This window comes from Asparagus officinalis, chromosome 4 (assembly GCF_001876935.1).
Source record: "Asparagus officinalis chromosome 4, Aspof.V1, whole genome shotgun sequence".
In the NCBI taxonomy this organism is placed as follows: Eukaryota; Viridiplantae; Streptophyta; class Magnoliopsida; order Asparagales; family Asparagaceae; genus Asparagus; species Asparagus officinalis.
In genome coordinates, this window is record NC_033797.1 from 24,023,283 (window position 1) to 24,044,918 (window position 21,636).

General features: G+C 36.4%; 2 protein-coding genes across 2 annotated transcripts in view; one reads left to right on the forward strand and one right to left on the reverse strand.

Annotated features, from left to right (window-relative positions):
- LOC109836963 (glutathione S-transferase T1-like) overlaps nucleotides 1–11,651 on the forward strand; it is a 12,835-nt gene extending 1,184 nt beyond the window's left edge. Inside the window, exons 4-7 of the mRNA XM_020405028.1 lie at nucleotides 3,351–3,404; nucleotides 5,916–5,995; nucleotides 7,227–7,432; nucleotides 11,269–11,651. Coding sequence (XP_020260617.1) covers nucleotides 3,351–3,404; nucleotides 5,916–5,995; nucleotides 7,227–7,432; nucleotides 11,269–11,451 — 523 coding nt within the window. The 3' untranslated portion in view covers nucleotides 11,452–11,651. The remainder of the gene's footprint in view (nucleotides 1–3,350; nucleotides 3,405–5,915; nucleotides 5,996–7,226; nucleotides 7,433–11,268) is intronic.
- LOC109836962 (pentatricopeptide repeat-containing protein At5g39350) lies at nucleotides 11,759–14,230 on the reverse strand. Its single transcript, XM_020405027.1, has 2 exons — nucleotides 11,933–14,230; nucleotides 11,759–11,834 (listed from the first exon to the last, which is right to left on the reverse strand). The coding sequence occupies exon 1, from the start codon at nucleotides 14,079–14,081 to the stop codon at nucleotides 12,090–12,092; it is 1,992 nt and encodes a 663-aa protein (XP_020260616.1). The 5' UTR covers nucleotides 14,082–14,230; the 3' UTR covers nucleotides 11,759–11,834; nucleotides 11,933–12,089.

Below are 21,636 nucleotides of genomic sequence, written 5' to 3' on the forward strand. Positions count from 1 at the left end.
ATGTATTCTTAATGTTTTCTAGGTAGGAAACTTTCTACAGTTGCCTTCTGTCCAAAATTTTGGGACTACCTCTATCCTACTCTTTAACTATAATGCAGGGGGGGAACTCACGGGGAAGTAAAATATACTACAACCTTTAATAATGAAATTATTGCTTATTAATAATGAAGCTTGAATTTAATTTTCTTCTCTTGGTAGCTTCGAATTCGTAGAGATAAAAAAGTTTGTTTACGCTTGGTAACTTCTTAGCCTGTAATTTACTTGAAAAGCAAAACTATACCATGTTTTAACTTGATAGTGATCCGTGCCCGATTCTTTATAACTTTCCTGCTTTCCTTCCCAATATTTTGTTTACCAGCTCTTAAGATTTTGCTAAACTTTCAACAAGGGTTGTCATGCCCAGTTCTAAAGTGTAATAACTTGGAACGTGGCTCGACCGATAATGCAACCATTCGGCCAAATTCACGCCTCTAGATCATCCTGTATATAGATTTAAAGCCAAAGCTACACTATAGAGCATATAACTAAGATAATAAAAGAAATATATAGATGAATAAATCTCCAAAAAGACGGAGTCCAAATACGAGTTCACAACTCTCCACAATCGGAAAGAGTAATAAAAAATTTACATCATAGTCTAGAAAAAAAGTCACATGTGACTCAAGAAAAAGTCTAAACTAAATAACTATCTAAACCAACTGAACCGGAGAACTGATAGAATAAACAGTGACCACTGCCACTGAGCGTTCTCCTTGAAATATTCTCGGTCATGCGAAGAAAGAACGGTCCCCGAGTCTGGGACGCGCAAACCACAGAGGAGTCAGAAAACTCCCAACAAGCATGTAAAATGAAAGAATTGTGCGCGTGTAAGTGTATGCGGCAGGTATAAAGAAGAGATGAAATCTAAATTAAAGGTGACTAAACGAAATGCTACTTGTAGATATTAAGAATAAGTCTATCACAAGGCATACAAGCACATTATTATTATTTTACATGCTATTTAAATTAGAGGAGAATAATATCATGTATATCAATCAGGTTCCCGTAAACCATCCCGGGAACACAGTTTCAAGTCTAAGTATTGGCCCTTGGCCCTTATATATAATTCAGGATATCAAAAATGCGCATGAGCCCGCTTATATACGCGTTATTTTCTCCATCCAATTCCTTTTTATAAAACCCGCATTTATCTATTGATTTTAAGTGGTTGTGCATGAAATATTATTCACTAACCACAGAGTTTCCGTGGAACGACTTTCATAAAACTATAAAAAATAACCGTGACTAGAACATGCCCAATCAAGATGGATGTATCTTCTAATTGATGCTATTATATTAATGGTAATAATCGAGCGAAAACTCACACCGAGATATCGATATCGAGGGTATAGTCATGCTATGATAGCACGCTTATGAATCATATTTTGACAAAAGTCGTCTTCATACACAATCGACCCTATTAAATATCACTAGGTGATCAAACATGGTATCAAGTATTCATCATCAAATGACATATCTTTACTTATCAAAAAGGAAAAGATAAATAATTAACATCATTATTTAGTGTCAGAAAAACTCAACGGGTTTGGTTTAATGGCTTAAAGAATTGACAAGTTTGATTTTAGTGAGTAAAAGGTCCAAACGGGATTTGAAATTTGAGTCATAAATCAAAATAGGTCTGGTATTTGATATTGGGTCCTAATTGGGTCAAACGAGTTTGTAATTTGAATTATAAACCCAAACGGATTCGAAATCTGATATTGGATCCTAACTGGGTCGGGTTTGAGTTCACAACAGACCCATATAGCTTTTTAAAAAAAATGAAGTGCAAAGGATTCGAACCCAAGACCTAAGAGCTAATAACCAAGCCCCTTAACCACTATACACAAGGGTCCTCTGTTTTAGGACTGCTGCAAGAATTGTTTACATATAGTCTCAATTAACTATGATTCTACCAAATAAAAAGATAAGTAAAAGTATTTATAAAACTTAAATACTCTGTTGTGGCCGAAAAATATAATAAGTTTATTACCTGGAAAAGGGAATTTAACAGAAATGCATAACATAACTATAGACATTTTAACCATGTATGGACACCTAAGGAAAGTATAACTAGGATGCCCTACAACAAGCCATATCCACATGAATTGATACACGTGGAGGAAACTAAACATTAAGAGAAATTCCCTAAATATTATAAATAACAAATTTAAAGTTTGAGAAATATAAATTCGTTGTTGGGGAAAAATAATTCTCATGCTATAACCAAAATGTTCTCATGAATTAAACATATACTTAAACCATCATCAACATATAAAGATTCTAATCAACTAGAAGCATAACATGCTAGCATTATCTACCAAACATCTATATTTTCACAAGCTATGAAAGGATTTATGAAGATGAAACTTTTTGAAAAGAAAAGGGAAAGGAAAAAAAGGAAAATATGCTTGCTGATTTGTGTCGAAAAAGAACTCCAAGCAAAGATCCTTCACTCGCCTCCTAAGATGCAGTCGTTGCCCCTCTTTTCTTTTTATTTTTTTATTTTCGTGAGGTCTCTTTATTTTTTTATTTTCGTGAGGTTTTCAGATGGTAAAGAAAAAAAAGGTTTAAAGGATATATGTTTGTTGAGGATAGACTTGGTGGTTAGAGATTTTGTAGGATATGAGGGATTTTGTTGTTGTGATTTCAAATTTGTTTTTTTGTGAAACATGGTATTATGGTAAAAAGAAAAAAATTCGGTTTTTTATCCACGTTCTCTCTCTCTCTCTCTCTTGAAAAAGAAACCAAAGATATCATAGGGAAAATAGGTGCAGATGGGTTTAAACTTGTTCAAGGGCTTTGGTTGCAAATACCAAGGTTTTAAATATCGGTTATCAGGGATTTATCGGACGGTCAAAATCCTTATCAGATAGAGAAAATCGGGAATATATCGGGGATAAGTAGTATTTATCGGAGTGATATACTAGATGGTGTATATATATAATATAATAACCAAAAAATATAATCTAACTATACTTAATGAAATATAAACATACCAAAATATAAATAATAATTTTTAGAATCACTAACCAATTGTAGAAAACGAGTCGGGTCGGGTTTAACAACTCACTAAATAACTGCCCATTACCCGAAAATTCAACTCAAAATTTGGCCCGATAAAGCTGATATTTAGAGCCTCCCTTATCGACCGATAAGTACCTTTATCGCCAATAACTCGCCGATAAACCCCAAAAGTTTATATTATGGCTGGATTTGTAGATCTCCTGACACATTTATTTGACCCTGCTCTCCTTCATGCTTATTTGCATTTCAAACTCTGATATTTCATCGAATTTTTTTGTTGACAGTCACGCAATTTTGAGCTATCTTGCTTGTGCTTATCCAGGAGTTGCAGATCACTGGTATGTTATCTTTATAATTGCTTTATGATCACAACTATTCATACCTTTTGCTCAACGCGGATTGTTTCAATCATCTTCCTAAAAAAGGAACCTGAACTTTTTGGCTTCTTTCTTTTCATGGAATTAAGAGATTCTTTATTTGAAGTTGATATTCTTATTATCAAGTACTATTCACAGCCAGGAGGTGGAACATCCGATTTTAGATAATATATATTGTTTTGGTGTTGGGTGGTTTAAAATAATAAATAACAAATTTTCATATTCTTGTTGGATGACCTTTTGGTGCTAGCTTAATTTCACCTAGTAATTCTGTCAAGTATCAATCTGCATCCACCATGCAAGAAGCAGAGGCACGGGCATGCTCATACGGTCACAAAAGGGCGCATTGGCCTCCATACATCTTGTTTGCCTATAGTGATTAGGGAATAAGAAGGCGGAGAAGGGAAGAAGAGTTAGTAAAATAAAGGGCCAGCCTGCTGCAGAAAGCTACCCCTATGTGCGAGATCCAGGGAGGAAAGAAGAATTAATAATAAATTATATTTGAATCTGCACAGAAAATGTTTTAACAGCTTATTCTGAGAAAATGACTGAAAACTTGGGCTATTGACCGAGGACAAGATAACAATTAGTTTACCTTGTTAAACTGCTCAGCCTCACATTTACTGTTTAAACAGGAGGCTTCATCTTTTTGGCAACCAGCAAGTAAATAGCAAATAGAAACTGACGAGAAAGCACTTTATCCAGGAAGTACTTTCTTCCCACTTTCTACTTTGTCATTCTTGTTTGGATGATGGAAAACAGAATTGTAGAAATTTGATGTGATAAACGTGGCATCCACGTTTTCTTTATATGCACTGTTTGGTTTCTATGGAAACGTATAGTGGAAAGTAGATTTTTTTAGACAAAATATGTTATTGACATATAGAAAGTGACAATAGAAATTTATATATAGTTAACATGGTGAGCTTACTCCATAATTGATATGAACCCTAGGCTATGCATAATCTCATTATCTATGAAATGATTATCTAGAAAGTGACAATAGAAATTTACACATAGTTACCATGATGAGCTTGCCCCATAATTGATATGAACTCTAGACTATACATAATCTCATTATCTATAAAATAATTACATGCTGACCGTAGTGTTTTACACTCAACACATTGAGCATGAGTATACCACGTAAAAATTAAAATTTTCCTAATACATTTATTACGTTGAGCTCAGGTATAGAATCCAACAATAGTACTCTTATTTACTGCACTATGATAACTAGACACCAAACGCACAAGCTGGTCTAATGTAAAATTTTAAGGAGTATGTTGAAACTGCTATGGGCAGATCCACTCTGTGCAAAGTGCGGTCATGTGACCCCACTTCGCATAGAGGGACTAGGACTCCTACCCCTACTAAGAATGAAAAAATTAACATCAATTCAAAACCCAACACATAGTGACCCCCCGCTAATAAATTGGTGACACCATAAAATTGCACAAAATTTTCACTCATCCCCACTCACTGAAAAATATCTATTCTCAGGATCTCTTCTCATCGCGAATTGAAAATTGCGATCTCTTTCTCCCTCTCTTCTTTCAACAGCTCTAGTAGAATCTTGCTGCCTCCTTCCCTTCTCTAGTCCTTCGACCCTAGGTAGATTGAGATGATGAAGGACCAGGGTCCGACTTTCTTCTTTCAAATAGTGTCGCATAGCACCACTCACTGATAATAAATAAATAATTGGATTAAGATTTAGGTAAAACAACACTAATACATTAATTCGATGATGTACTTTTTTCACAATATGAAAACTCATCAGGAACAAATGTAAACTTTTTAATTATTAATTATATAGTGATTCCACTTCTCAGAAATCCTAGATCCGCCACTCAAACTGCATAGCTATTTACACTAGCATTGTGATGTAATTAAAGCTAATGAAAAAAATTTCACAAGCAAGCTGGGTGGGAGAGTCAGCTCGAGAACCTAGATATTACGGGTTGGTCTCGCAAGGGTTTGATAGGGAAGGTGGGAGAGTCAGCTCGAGAACCTAGATGTTACGGGTTGGTCTCGCACTGGTTTGATAGGGAAGAGATATAAGAAATGGAGAGGTTAAAAACTAAAAAATAAAACATGCTTAAAAATTAAAAAGTGAAGATAATAAAGAAAAAATGATTTCTCTCTCCTCTCCCTCTACTTTTCATCCACCTTCTTTAATTTTTGGAGAAAATGAAAGGGCCAAAAAGCTGACATGGCACCCTTTACTTCCAGTCACTTGCCAAACACTTTCCATGTGCTAAACAAGGAAAAATTGAGAGTGGAGCAACTTTCCTATTTTGGGTACATTTTCCATTTATTTTCCGGTTTCCAAACATGCCTGGCAACATTATAATGAAACTATTATCATACTTTCTAGTTTCGACAACAAAATTTAACTTTTCATTTCATCTTTCTTTCACAATCAAAGTTTCCCCATGTAGTTCATTTGATTTTTTCCCTTATTTGGGCAAGGTATCCTGCTGATCTTTTCAAGAGAGCCAAAATTAACGCAATATTGGACTGGCATCACTCCAACCTACGTCATGGTGCAGGTATTAATCTTTTAACAATTCTAATATCTCGGTTGTTACTTTATCCAAGTCTTTTAAATTGTGCAAACAATTGATGAATTTTTCCTTAATCAATTGAGAAAGGCAGGACTTTCTGCTAGAATCCCTCAAGATCTTTCTTTTTTTGGATATCAAATCCCTCAAGAACTTAATTTGACATTTATTACTTGGAAGTTACTTATGCAAACTATGAAAAGATTTTTATTTAAATAGAAGTTCTGAAACAAACAAACGCGAATATACAATAACACTTAGATTTTGGTTACAGGTTTAAAGAGTTGTAGATAATTGTCAGAATAGAAAGACACAGGGGATATAACTATAAACTTAAAGGGAACACACCCTAAATTCTAATTGAAAACTCATCGTGTATAGATGTGATCTATTGCATGTCAACTACCTATGATTTAAACATCGTTTAACCATGTATCATATGTTGTCAAAATCAAAGTTGTTAGAAGTTTATAAAATTGATTAACTTTTCGCCCCAAGATACGTGATTAAAAACATGTGATATTGTGGGAAATCTTGTTTCTAGGCTGGCATGTTTTTTGCATCATGTTGTCAAAATCAAGTTGTTAGAAGTTTATAAAATTGTTTAACTTTTCACCCCATGGTATGTGATTAAAAACATGTGTATTGTGGAAAATTTTGTTTCTAGGCAGACATGTGTTTTGCATCACATCCAACAGTACAAGTTTGCAATTTGGAAACACAAGTTTTAAATTTGAATAGATAGAATCTACATCTTGGATACTCCCTCCCTCCCTCCCTCTTGAGTGTTTTTTGCGTTTGTATATATGTTCCTTAAATGCATATGACCGATTTCTACGTTCTAACAGTAGAGTAAGACAGTAACTACATATGCTTTTATGACTTTGAATTTTGAATTGGCCTTGACACTCATCCTTCTGTGACATAACCTTAAATGTTGAATTATATTTCTAAATTTTATCATGAGTGTATACAAGTCACTATTTATGACTTTCCAGTAAATACTGTAACATATGAATGGTTATAAAGGCATATCTCAACATGCAATTGTGTGAAGAAGTGTTTTACTAAGAGGCATATTGAAAATAACTTAGTGTATGTTGTAGCACAAATCCCACCAAAATAGCTTGCTCAGCCTGCATAACTTCATATTTATACTTTTCTGTATCAATGCCATGTCGGGGCTAAATATTTACTAAACAGCAAATATCTTGTGCAGAGACCTTTGCTATATACAGTACACTGGCACCTTTATTTGGTCTTCGATTGAACTCACAAGCAGCAAAAGAAGGTGAGAAACTTCTGATGTCTTCTCTTTCAAAGATCGAATCCCTTTGGCTTAAAGGAGATGCAAAGTTCTTACTGGGAAACCTTCAGCCATCCATCGCTGATCTCAGCCTTGTTTGTGAAATTATGGAATTGGAGGTAAACAGCTCTATCCTGCACAACTCCTTATGAGAAAATTCCTTTGATACTTTTACCGGTTAATTAAGGCATGCCACGGACAATCAAGTGATAATAACATACCGATGGACATTAATTGCCAGTCTTTTACATGTTGCAAATGCTGTAATAAATTGCAGAATCATGATCAGAATTGGCTCAACTCTTCTATCCACTAGATATTAAGTGGTATCATAACCTCATGAAAGCTATTTCAGTCTTTCCTTTTGAAGTCTTTATGATCAGACATCCCCATGCCTTATATCACCATCTCTCAATAAATATGCCTGCCTGTTGCTAGGCGACATGATTATTATTTATTTTTTGATTTGTAATCTTTGGAGTTGCCTGGTTAGATGCATTTATGTTCGGGTTAGTTCCAGAAAACCCCCTGCACTTTTTTAATACACTAGTTCTTATGCACGTGCAATGCACGTAGTTAAATATCAAAATTATTTATTTTTTTGTTTATTTTCTTGCTATAAGATAAGTTAGATTCATCTTGAGTTAATCTTTAAACATGGATTATTACATTTACCATAAATTTTATTTACATATTTTTTTTTAAATTTTATGAAATAGATTTGCATGTAAAACTGGGATCAATATACTTTTATATACTTGCATACACAACATTATTTTTTTAAATTTGTATATATCAAACTTCATGTAACATATTTGTTTATCGGATCAAATCGTCGATCTCCAATTTGTTCATCTTAGCCATTAAATGTAGTGTTAAGTTTGAAAAAATATACAATAATGTATTGTTGATGTGTTAATAAAATATAGCCAAATACTTACTATTAAGATGGTTTGTATAAGCTCAGCGCAGTGTACATACTTTTCACAAGACTACAAGACATCTTAATTATTGATAGACTTAAAATAAAAAATAAATACTAAATATTACTGGTGACGCTAGTATAATTTTATATGACAAAATCATTCACATAAGCATATTAAAAATTTTGCATCAAAATCCCTTCTGAAGATTCCTAATTTTACTCAAAAAATTAAGTTCTACTATAAAATATTCAAAAAATATTATCATTTGTTCTTTCTTTTTCATATTTAATTGAGCCGAAATCAATCATTCTCCACCTTTATCTTTTTCTTGGGTAATTCTACAATAGTGTTTTCATCGTCTATATCAATTTTGATATCAGGTTGATATATAATAAAGAGAAAAAGACAATACAAGAGTCCAGAAATATATTAGGATATACTTAGATCAATCAAGTTATATTATTACTCATAATTGATATGTATCAGAGATAAAATATGTTGACGATCTTAAACTATAAAACAGACTGTATGAGCCCTCTAACAGAACTTTTTTAATGCAAACAACCCTCAAGATTAATTTTGAAAAGCTCTTGGGGTCAGGAATAAACAACTACCAAGTTTGCAGTGAAAGCTAGGAGAATGCATTACACTCTTAAAATTATTAATCTTTTCTTAATCTGTTTATAATAACAGGATCTCATTATTAACTAACTACAATATCTAGTACATTATTTTTTTATTGGATGTTCAAGGCAGGCAAAAGACCCAAGTGAGTCATCATCGCAATGAATGTTATATAATTTAAGTACAAAAAAATGAGGATTGATCAATGATATAGTTGGTGAGGGGAAAACTCCAACAGCTTAATTTGGGTACGTGGATATATTATAGATGGAGATGGAGAAGTGTGGTTTTGAAAACAGTGAGTGTGTGGGGTAATTAATATGGCTTTTGTTTGTGTGGTTTTCTTCATTCATTTTCAAGATATATGTAGTCCTGTGGATATATATAGTTATAGAAAAATTCTTTAAGGACCCAAAATATAAAACCAATAGGGGGACAAGTGAGGTGTCCCCCTTCTATTGGATAATGAGTTGGCCATCATTAATGATGGTCAACTCATTATCCAATAGGAAGGGGACACCTCACTTGTCCCCTGTACAAAAAAATGAGGATTGATCAATGATATAGTTGGTGAGGGGAAAACTCCAACAGCTTAATTTGGGTACGTGGATATATTATAGATGGAGATGGAGAAGTGTGGTTTTGAAAACAGTGAGTGTGTGGGGTAATTAATATGGCTTTTGTTTGTGTGGTTTTCTTCATTCATTTTCAAGATATATGTAGTCCTGTGGATATATATAGTTATAGAAAAATTCTTTAAGGACCCAAAATATAAAACCAATAGGGGGACAAGTGAGGTGTCCCCCTTCTATTGGATAATGAGTTGGCCATCATTAATGATGGTCAACTCATTATCCAATAGGAAGGGGACACCTCACTTGTCCCCTTTATTGGTCCCATATTTTGGATCCCTGTAGCAAAGTTCATAGTTATAGCATTACTATTCTCTTTGGGCTTTGTGGAAGAGTTTGGGTGAAAAAAATAAATTATCTAATCCGGTTAAAGTAGGATCATATAAGTTAAGCTCATGCATAAATTTTTTTTAACCAACACTAATATGTAAGTATTATAATTGACATTGAGATCTAAAATACGTGTGAGATTCTCTTTGACTTTTATACAAATAGTATCTTTTAAATAATAAAAGTATAATTAAACTTTGTGATCTAAAAAACGATTAAATATACAATATAATTAATTGCTTTAAAATAATATGATCTAATCTAATAAGAAGAAAATAGATTAAAGTGATTTTAAAATTATTACAATTTCATAATTCATAATTTTTAAACAGTCTAATCTAATAATCTAATCTAATATGAAGAAAATAACAAAGACACATACTTGTTGAAGGAGATGAAAGTATTATGAAAATTGTTATAATTTCTGATATAAAAAAATATCAAACGTACGATATAATTAATTGTTTTAAAATAATCTAGTCTAGTCTAATAAGAAAAAAATAGATGAAAGTGTTATGAAAATTATTGTTATTTCTTAATATGAAAAAAGATTAAATATAAAATATAATTAATTACTTTAAGATAATCTAATCAATCTAATAAGAAGAAAATAACAAAGGCACATATCTATAGAATGAGATGAAAGTGCTATGAAAAGTATTGTAATTTCTTAGCTTATATATATTGGCATATGCTGTTACATGTGAGAGAATAACAATTATAAATAGAATTCTATTTAAATAATAATAGTATAATTAAACTTTGAAACTCATTATGCACTACCGTGAACTACTTGAAGTTTAATCGGTGAGAGATCGTCATGTTGTGTCCTCAGATCACAGCCATTTATTTTAATTTTTCTTTTTTATAATTTTGAGAACGACTCCTGTCTCTTTAATTTGTTTGGTGGATTTTGCAAATATCTCATCCATATTATGTACATTTATAGATCTGCACTGTTTCTAGGTTCAACCTTTGGGGCAGACATTTTTTGTCTCGTTGATTTGTTTGGTTTTTTCATATACGCCATTCATCTTGTATACATTTGTAAAGTTGGCATTTAATAATTTCATTCATGTTTACAGTTCAATTTAAACTATATCTCTATCTTAATACTATGTATATCCAATAGGAATTCATCAATTTATCAACTTACTACTAATGGATTAGTATTTGAATTAATTCAAGGGTATTTTTGTCTACCGAAAGATTTTCCTGAACTCGTGCTTTTAAAAGGAGTATGATTAAACCCTCTAAACTTTAGGGGTTATTACACATAACCCCCTAACTTTTTTATTCCTCTAAATTTCACTTGAAGGATGGATTAAGGGATTTGGCAAGTAAGGGTTCCACTTTTTTACATACAATATGGACATATTCCCAGAAAGCTCAGAAGTCCTTTTTTTCTTGCACCAAATTAATCGACTGGTAAATATCTTACAGGTTGTTGATGATGCACATCGACAAAGAATATTGGGTCCTCATAAGAAGATCGTGCAGTGGATTGAAAATGTGAAAAACTATACAAACCCTCATTTTGAGCAAGTGCATGAAGCTCTCTATGAAGTGAAGAAGACGCTACAAAGTAAGTCGAGCTCTACAGCAGGGTTAAATTCAAAGCTTTGACATGCTGGAGGGAGTGTTGTTTGTCATCCATAAACATATCACAAAGCTGTTTGCAGCGTAATCACTTAGTAACTTCCAATGCTTGTTGGAAGCCACTATCCTTGTACAACTCTGTTGCTTTCTTGCCTTGTCTTGGAAATGTATGTGACAAGAAAATATTTTTGTTGCTTATCGTTGTGAGACATAGTTTTGCTTCTGAACTTCATAGAATTGTGTTCGTTTACTATAGCAGAAGAGTCTGAAATGAAGTTTCCAACAGAGAAAATGCAGGTGATAAATTGACCTTTATGAAAGTTAAAAATGAGTTGCTTGCTAGCTTTGTGCAGGTTCAGTCTCTGATCAGTGTCGGTCGTAGTTGCAAAGGTGCTGCGACTTCAGTGTATCTGAGGTAAAATAAAAGAGGCATCAGCTGCCTATTTTTCTTTAGAAAACTCAATGAAACAACATATCGAACCTAAAAAGTTACGGATACATGTACAACCTCATTTATTAGAGAGGCAACAACTCTCAGTGTTCCAATTGATATCTCCCTCAACCCCTCAAAAAAATGGCTATTACATCCTCTTATCACGCAATAAGAGGTAAAATAACTCATTATCCTTCTTGGTATACAAGTACTTCCCAAGTTGCCTTCAAGATCATAAATTATTTGCCTCTATCAAACTACACCCAGGAGCTTTCCTCAACCCCTTCTCCTTCAGCGTCTCTCTCAAACTTTCAGTGTCTTCCCATCTCCCAACAGCAGCGTAAATATTACCCAAAAGCACATAATTCCCTGTATTCTCCGGTTCTAACTCGAACAACCTCTTAGATGCAATCTCCCCCAATTCCACATTCTCATGAACAGCACAAGCACCGAGCAGTCCTCCCCAAACCGCATGATTCGCCTCAAATGGCATTGACCTAATCACCCCATAAGCCTCTTCGAGCTTCCCTGCTCGTCCTAAAAGATCGACAACACAAGCATAATGCTCATTGTGAGGTCTCAAGCTGTGATCTTTAACCATTCTCTGGAACAAATTTAGACCTTCGTCGATTAAACCAGCATGGCTACAGGAATAGAGCAATGAAGTGAAAGTCACTTCATTTGGCTTGATTCCAGATAGAATCATTTGATCAAGCAGCCAAATCGCAGTTTTAGCATGCCCGTGCATTCCATAGCCCCCTATCATAGCGCTCCAAGATACGAAATCTTTGACAGATAGAGCTTCAAATAGATTCCATGCGATATCTAAGCATCCAGCCTTAGCATAAACATCAATCAAGCCTGTAGTAATTTCATAGCTTTGAAGAAACCCAGTTTTCATTAGGTAACAGTGTAAATTCTTGGCTTGCTGCATATCAGCAGAGTAGGAATAAGCAGGCAATATGCTCGCAATTGTGGCAAAGTCTAGACTCACTTTTTCTAGTAGCATCATCTTAAACTGCTCGATTGAGTGTCTTGATTGCCCTTTTCGGGCAAACCCTGATATTATTGCATTCCATGTTGCTGTTCTTTTCGAACCTCTTTCAAATACTTGCAAACAAATGCTTGTTGCATCACATTTGGAGTACGTGTCAATAAGTGTGGTTTCAACAACGATATCTGACTCAAGACCAAACCTTATGCACAATCCATGAACACTCTTGGCATGGCTTATAGAAGGTAAAATTCCACAAGCAGAGAGAAGAGAGGCCATCGTTACGGTATTAGGCCGTATCCCTGATAATTGCATATGATAACAAAGATCAAGAGCTTCTATTGCATATCCATTCAATGCATATCCTCCAATCATTGCAGTCCATGAAACGACGTCTTTATCACCAATTTGATCGTCGAATATTCTTCTTGCTTCCTCTAAGCGTCCACACTTTGAGTACATATCAATCAAAGAGTTCTTTACTGGAAGATACATTTGAAACCCCTTTTCTTTCACCAAATTATGCACCAACTTCCCACACTTTAAATCCTTCAATTGTGCACAAGCTGGCAACACCGAGACAACTGTAGCCCTATCGATCTCAAACCCATCATCCACCATTCGACCAAAAATGCTCAACGCCTCGTCAGCAAACCCATTTTGATACAAACCAGCAATCATGGTATTCCAGGAAACAACACTTTTGTTTCCCATTTCATTGAAAACCATCGAAGCCTCATCTTTTCTACCTTGATTCATGTACATTGCTATTAAACAGTTCTGTACATACTCATCTGATGTGTACCCAGAAACAAACACATTACAATGGATTTGTGAACCCAATTGGACGATTCGAATTTCTCCGCAGGCCTTGAGAGCAAAAGGGTATGCGTAGTTGTCAGCGTGAAGCCCTTCGGAAATCATTTGCGCAAACATTTTAAGTGCAACCTGGTGTTGCCCATTTTGTACATGGCCTCGGATGAGGACGCTATAGAGCGCTGGAGTTTTTCGAGGAATTTTGTCGAACAGTTTGTGAGCGTTTTGAGTATTGCCTGACATTGAGTACATTATAGTGAGTTTTGAGGCAATAGAGGAATCGAGGAGGCCTGAGGAGACGATGAGGGCGTGGAGCTGGGTTGCGGGTCGGATTGATTTGGTTCGGGTGTAGGATCCGATAAGGGAGATGCACTGGGTTCGAGTTAGGGGGGGACAGAGTTTGGGTATGGGCATTCATTCGTAATGTTGGAGAGCGGGAGATTTCAAAGTCCGTAAGAATGGACGGTAAATGATCTATTTATTCGAGGGGATTCTTGCGTAATGGTGCCGTTAATATTTTTGGGATGATTTCAGGCGGCCCACCTAGTGTTTGGCTCATTTGCGAGATGCCACCAAAAACATTTTTAAATGTCATATAATACTAGAAAGGTTTGCCCACTAGTTCCACTCAACTCTTTTGGGGTGTTATTTGACATTCTTTAAAAAGTTTTATATAATATCTCAAAATAGATCAAAATCTTCCTTTTTCACGTTAAAACGTCGATCTCTAAGTAGTTGGCGACGCGACTGAATCCTTTATAGAAAATCATACAGGAAAGCACAAGAAGTTTCGATGCGTGAGCGAACTTTGGTTGATTTATTATACATTTTAAATTCACTTCGCTGAATACGATAAGCACCGGCTTGGTTCGCGTTTCGGTCCAATTATGCTACCATAGATATGTGTAAGGTCTTTTTCATATCCATCGTTTGTGGGATCAGAATCCGTTATGAACGTGACTGGCTACCTATATGATCTCTTCACATTTCCATTTTTGTTGTTTCCTTTTCAACTGTGGCTTCTCGTTTGGTCTTCACGCCGAAATACGATTTATTCTTACGAGAGTCTTCTTGCTTAGGATTCATATGCAAACTGTTGGGGATTCTAAACGATCAATCGAACCCGTGCTCTTACGTATCTTATGCTAAGAGTTTAACAAATAGGAAAATCACCGCAAATAAAAGAAAAATTGTAGGAAAGATAAACAAGAAGGAACACACCCGATTTAACGAGCTTCGGCAACGTGCCTACGTCCTCGGGAGCCACACCACACAAACTTGATTAATTGAAGAAGATTACAATGCCCACAAATAGGTTTTTATCTCTCTGAGATATATCTCTCAAATAGCCGTCAAAACCCTCTTTTTCGTGTTCTACAAACCCTAAAAACATATCAAGGTATATATAGTATCACAGCCCAAAACAGTTTCCCGAACGATTTAGGAAACTAGAAAAACCGATTTTTGTTGATTGGACCATGGGTGTCGATCGACCGGCCAGAACACAGTTTCTTACAGGGTATTCGTGCATATTTTCGGTCGACCGGTGACCTAGCGTCAGTTGACCGGTTGACCACTCTCGGTCGACCGTCATAAAGTTTTGGTCGACCGGCCAAAGTGAGTTTCCTAGGCTGTTTTACTACAGTTGATTCGGTCAATCGGCACACGTCAGTCGGTCGACCGATAGGGGCTTTTATGCTTCTTTGATGATTTCTTCTTCAGGTTTTGGTCTTCACACTTCCAAAACCAACAATCTCCCACTTGGAGATGAAACTGCCATCAACGAGCTCTTCTGAACCCCTGCCATCTTCGCAAACATCTTCTCCTACCCGGATAAATTCATTCTTCAATCATTATCATCTCGGCGATCCCGACGATCCTCCTAGTGTGGGTCCGCCTTCATCTCCTACGCGTGAAAGCCAACTGAAGTTGCACACAACTCTAGTTTGTCGATGGTCACTGCTTTCGTCAACATATCCACAAGATTTTGACTCCCTAAAATCTTCTCCAATCGTAACTTGTCATCCTCAATCTGAGAGCGTATGAAATGGTAACGTACGTCGATGTGTTTCGTTCTAACATGATATATTAGATTCTTGGCAATGTATATAGCACTCTGGCTACACAATAAAGAACGTCGTTTCCCTGCTTCAAACCCAACTCTTCCAGGCACCCAGTCAACCAAATCATCTCCTTACTGACTTCAGTCACTGCGACATACTCTGCCTCAGTTGTGGACAATGTTACTATCTTCTGCAGATATGAGACCCAGCTCACTGCTATCGACGCTAAGGTATAAACATACCCCATGGTACTTCGCCTTGTATTATGATCACCGGCGAAATCTGCATCCACATATCCCAATAGTACCAATTCTTTCCTCCTGAAACACAATGGCATATCCGTAATCGCTCTCAGGTAACGCAATATTCACTTTACGGTCTCCCAATGCTGCTTCCCTGGATTGCTTACAAATTTGTTCACAACTCCCACTGCATGGGCAATATCCGGCCTTGTGCAAACCATCGCGTACATAAGACTACCAATGGCTGATGAATACGGTACTCTGCTCATGTGCTCCTTCTCTGTATCTGTCTTGGGTGATTTCTCCTCAAATAGCTTGAATTGACTTCCAAGGGGTAAGCCGACGGGTTTCGTATTCTCCATATTGAATCTCTGAAGTACCTTCTCGATGTATTCAACTTGACTCAACTTTAACGTCCCTTCAGCTTCATCTCTACTAATTCGCATCCTAAGAATTTGCTTCACGGCATCCAGATCTTTCATAGCAAACTCCTTTGTCAAATGCTTCTTCAACTTATTTATCTTTTATAAACACGGTCCTACAACTAACATGTCATCAACATATAATAATAACACGATATAGCTAGATTCGAACCTCTTAAAGTAGTAACAGTGATATGAATTGCATCTTCCATAGTCATTGCTCTATATGAAGTTGTCGAACTTCTTGTACCACTGTCTCGGAGCCTGTTTCAAACCGTACAAGCTCTTCTTGAGCTTACACATCATCTCTTCCTTTCCTTCTTCAATGAAGCAAACAAGTTGCTTCATATAGATTTTTTCATCCAAGTCACCATGAAGAAAGGTAGTTTTCATATTTAACTGTTCAATGTAGAAATCTTCTATAACTACTAAGCTCAACACCATTCTAATGGTTGTAAGCTTCACAATGGGAAAAATATCTCTGTATAATCCACTTCTTCCCATTATTGGAACCCCTTCATGACTAATCTGGCCTTGTACATCTTACTTCCATCACTCTCCTGCTTGACCTGATAGACCCATTTGTTATGTAAGGTTTTTTTCTGGGCAAGTAGCTGAGCTAACTCCTATGTCTCATTAGTGTGTAGAGAATCCATCTCTTCTTGCATCGTATGCTTCCACTACTAAGATTCACTCACTTGCATAGCCTCTTCATAGCACTCTGGTTCTCTGCTATCTGTTAAAAATAAATAATCTAGTGATGAGAGATATCTGGGATTCGTTTTGGTACCCTAGATGACCTCCTAAGCTCCTCACACTGGGTAGTCGTCTCTACACCTAGAGTCTCCTCTGTTCTTCGGTCAGAACTGACGTTGTCACCCCCATCTGGAAGTTTTTCCAAATCCATATACTCGGATCCACCTGCATCCATAGTGTTGCTCCCACTGCTTTGACTATCCTTGGCATTATCCATTTACTTGTACATCGCCTCCTCATTGAATATCACATCTTTGCTCCTAATGATTTTCCTGTTCTTCTCATCCTAAAGACGATACCCGAACTCATCAATACCGTATCTAATAAATGTACACTTCTGTGACTTAGCTTCTAGCTTGTCCCTGACATGATCACTGATATGAACATATGTCATGCAGCCAAATACTTACAAGTGTGAAAGATTAACTTTCTTACCACTCTAAACCTCTTCTGGAATCCTAAAATCTAATAAAACTGATGGCCCATGATTAATCAGATAAGCTATTGTATGCACCGCGTCTGCACAAAATATCTTAGATAGACATGTATGTAAACGCATGCTCCATGCACGCTCTGTCAATGTCCTGTTCATCCTCTCTGTGACGCCGTTCTGTTGCGTCGTCCCTGGAGTAGACATTTCCAAACAAATTCCATTTAGAGCACAGAACCTCTTGAACTCCTCCAGTTCGTATTCTCCACCATTGTCTGATCTCAGGCACTTCACCTTCAGATCTGTCTCGTTCTCCACCATGACTTTCCACTTTTTGAAGATCTCGAATATCTCTAACTTGTGCTTCATAAAGTATACACACACTTTCTTCGAGTGATCATCGATAAAGGTGACATAGTACCCCGAACTACCAAGAGAAGACATGCTAGCTGGACCCTATACATTTGTATGAACAAGCTCTAGCTTCTTAGCTTCCCGTAGATGCATTTCTCACAAACACCAACTTCAACTGAATCGATGCCGGTTAACTTTCCCTGTAAGTGTAGAATCTTCATACCCTTCTCCTCATGTGTCCCAACCAGTTGTGTCACAGATCTGCACTCTCCTTACCAGCTGCAATTACGAGGGTGTCACTTGCATGTGAAGTGAGGTAGAGAGTTCCTGTTTTGTTACCACGGGCAACCATCATAGTACCATTGGATATTTTCCACGAATCACTGGTGAATGTTGAAACATAGCTTTCTTCTCCAATCTAGCCAACCGAAACAAAATTCCTCTTCAGCTTCGGTACATGTCTGACATTCTTCAGATTCCACTTAGGGCCCTTCATCTGAATCTGCATGTTGCCTCTTCTAATAATACTGCAAGGCTCGTTGTCCCCCAAGTATACTTTTCCAAAGTCCTCTGCTACATAGTTCTGAATAAGCTTTTTATTAGCAATGGTGTGGAAAGAGGCTCCCGAATCAATAACACATGAATCAGACTCACTATCCATAGTAAGGATCAAGGTATCTTGCATGATATGAGCATCCTGCTCATTCACATCCTTCTTTTATGTTTTACAAACTGAAGACATATGGCCCTCCTGGTCACAGTTTCTACACTTCCCTTTGATAGGCCTAACCTTCGAGTTTGACCTCTTCTTCTTTGACTTCGATCGATTCCTGTTCTGGTTTCCCTTCTTCTAGCTTCGGCCTCTGTGCTCTAGATTTAGGGCTGAACTTGAACCTTTTGATTCAGACGATTTCCTTCTAACCTCCTTGGATAGAATCATTCTAACAATCTCGCTCAGCTTCAACTTCTCCTTTCCCATCGAGTTGCTAATTGCGGTCACGCAACCTGCCCAACTATCCGACAACTACGATAGAATCAATAGGACCTACACTTCGTTATCAAACGTGATGTCTACAGAGATAAGTTGATCAACAATCATGCTAAACTCGCTGAGGTGCATCTTGAAGGAGCATCCTTCTACCATCTTGAGGTTGAAAAACATCTTGACGAGATGTACCTTATTTACGGCTGACGGTTGCTCGTACATCTTTGCGAGCGCTTCCATAAGCCCCACTGTCGTTTTCTCCTTCAATATATTGTGGGTGATTGATTTGGCGAGCAATAATCAGATCTGCCCTAGAGCCTTTGGATCCAATATTTTCCAGTCCTTGTCTAATTCCTCATTCTTCTTTCCCTTAGCCTTGCCCATCAACAGACGTTAAAGATCCTTCTAGTACAGATAGTCTTCCATCTGTCACTTTCAGTAGGCGAAGTCTGACCTGTCAAACTTCTCAATATTCGATTTGCTTTCTTCTGTCATGGCTCTCGTACAAATCTTCTGAACGAAGCTCTGTTACCAGTTGTTGGGGATTCAAAACAATCAATCGAACTCGTGCCCTTTCGGATCTTGTGATAAGAGTTTAACAAGTAGGAAAATCACCGCAAATAAAAGGAAAATTATAGGAAAGATAAACAAGAAGGAACTCACCAGATTTAACGAGGTTCGGCAATGTGCCTACGTTCGTGGGAGCCACACCTCACAAACTTGATTAATTGAAGAAGATTATAATGCTCACAAATAGGTTTTTATCTCTCTGAAATATCTCTCTCAAATAGCCGTCAAAACCCTCTTTTTTCGTGTTCTACAAACCCTAAAAACATATCAAGGTATATAAAGTATCCCTGCCCAAAACAGTTTTCCAAACAATTTAGTAACTGGAAAAACTGATTTTGGTCGACCGGACCATGGGTGACGGTCCGATCGACCGGCCAGAACACAGTTTCTTACAGTGTCTTCGTGCATGTTTTCGGTCAACCGGTGACCTAGCGTCGGTCGACCGGTTGACCACTCTCGGTCGACCGTCATAAAGTTTCGGTCGACCGGCCAGAGTGAGTTTCCGGGGCTGTTTTCCCGCAGTCGATTCGGTCGACCGGCACACGTCGGTCGGTCGACCGATAGGGGCTTTTCTGCTTCTTTGATGATTTCTTCTTCAGGTTTCGGTCTTCACACTTTCAAAACCAACACAAATACCACACCGTTAAGTCTTTGTTTTTCTTATGAGTCATATTTTTCATGCTATGATGTTTAGTACCGTCTTTTTAAAAAATTTCAAAAATACGAATAGCAATATACAAACCTAGTAACTAAGATTTACTTAAAGATTTATTAATTAATGATTATTTATTTATTTATTTATTAGGTAAAAATAGGACGAGATGTCTTATTCAGAAGATTTTATAATAATTGAAAACCCAACAGTTTACGCAATATCTCTTTACCGAACGCAGGAGTTTTCCAGAGTACAGAGGAAGAGAGCGATATCTTTTCACATAGAAAGCTAAGAAAGTAAACCAAAGGCACACTTGTTTCATGGGCTGACATGCGCAGCCCGTAGCTACCAAAAGACAAAGCATAAAGTATCTGCACAAAAAACAATAACTACTTAAAAACAGGGGGAAATGCAAGTATCTTGATTCAACAGCGATATTGAATCGTCACAACAGAAAATATCTAGTCTCAGAGTTAGACTTGGTCCCCTCAACTAATAGTAAAACATTACAGATTTGAGGCTGTAGTCTCCCTCACGGCATTATCTATTAATTCATTGACTTCCTTTAGCTAAAATCACCAAGTAACGCCGACCAAATGCAAACAAATGTTACTTTTATGAGCATTGAATGGGAAGGTATTAGAAAAGTTTTCGAAAACCTTCTCAAGGTTCGTAGCGTTGAAAAAAAAAACTATTTAAGTTATTGAGAAAATGCAAAGAGTCCCGAAAGATTCTCTCTCCCTCTCATTTAGTTCATCTGTATGTATAGTGCTTATTAGTTGAAAAGTAATGAGACCTTGACTACGAGCAACAACCTTGAAAAGGTCGGTTCCCGTTGGCACCGGCAACTACTTTTGGCGATAGGATGGCCACATTATTAAAGTAATCGCATAAGAACTAGAATCAGCTCGATGCAATTTTATGGAACCCGTTACCTATCATTCGTTTGAAGCATGTTTAGCAACTTTGGATTATAAGTTATTTGGCTTATAATCTACGAATGAATTATATATAATGGCTTATAGGCCAAATTGCTAAGTAAATATAGTGTATTACAATTTATTTTTTAATTGGTCAGAAGCAATTAAGAAGGATATGATTAAGACTAACGTAACGGAGGAAATAACCCATAACAGAATGGAATGGAAAAAATAGGATTCATGTAACCAACCCCAACCATTTGGGATAAATGCTTGGTTGTTACTGTTGTTGTACAATTCATTTTTAATAGAAAAGTGTTTGGTAAATGGGTGGCCTATAAGCCATCATTATTGTCAAAATGACTAAAAAATATTTGATACAGTTGGAGGGAGATAAATGAAGTCTTGGAGTTTTGTAAAATATGAGGGATACATTGGACTTTTACTTGGTCAAAACTTGTGGCTTATAAGTCACCAAAAAAATAATTTAGTATACCCTAGCTTATTTGTCGGTATATATATATATATATATATGAGAAATGAGTATGCTTAGTACCAAGCACAAAAATTTA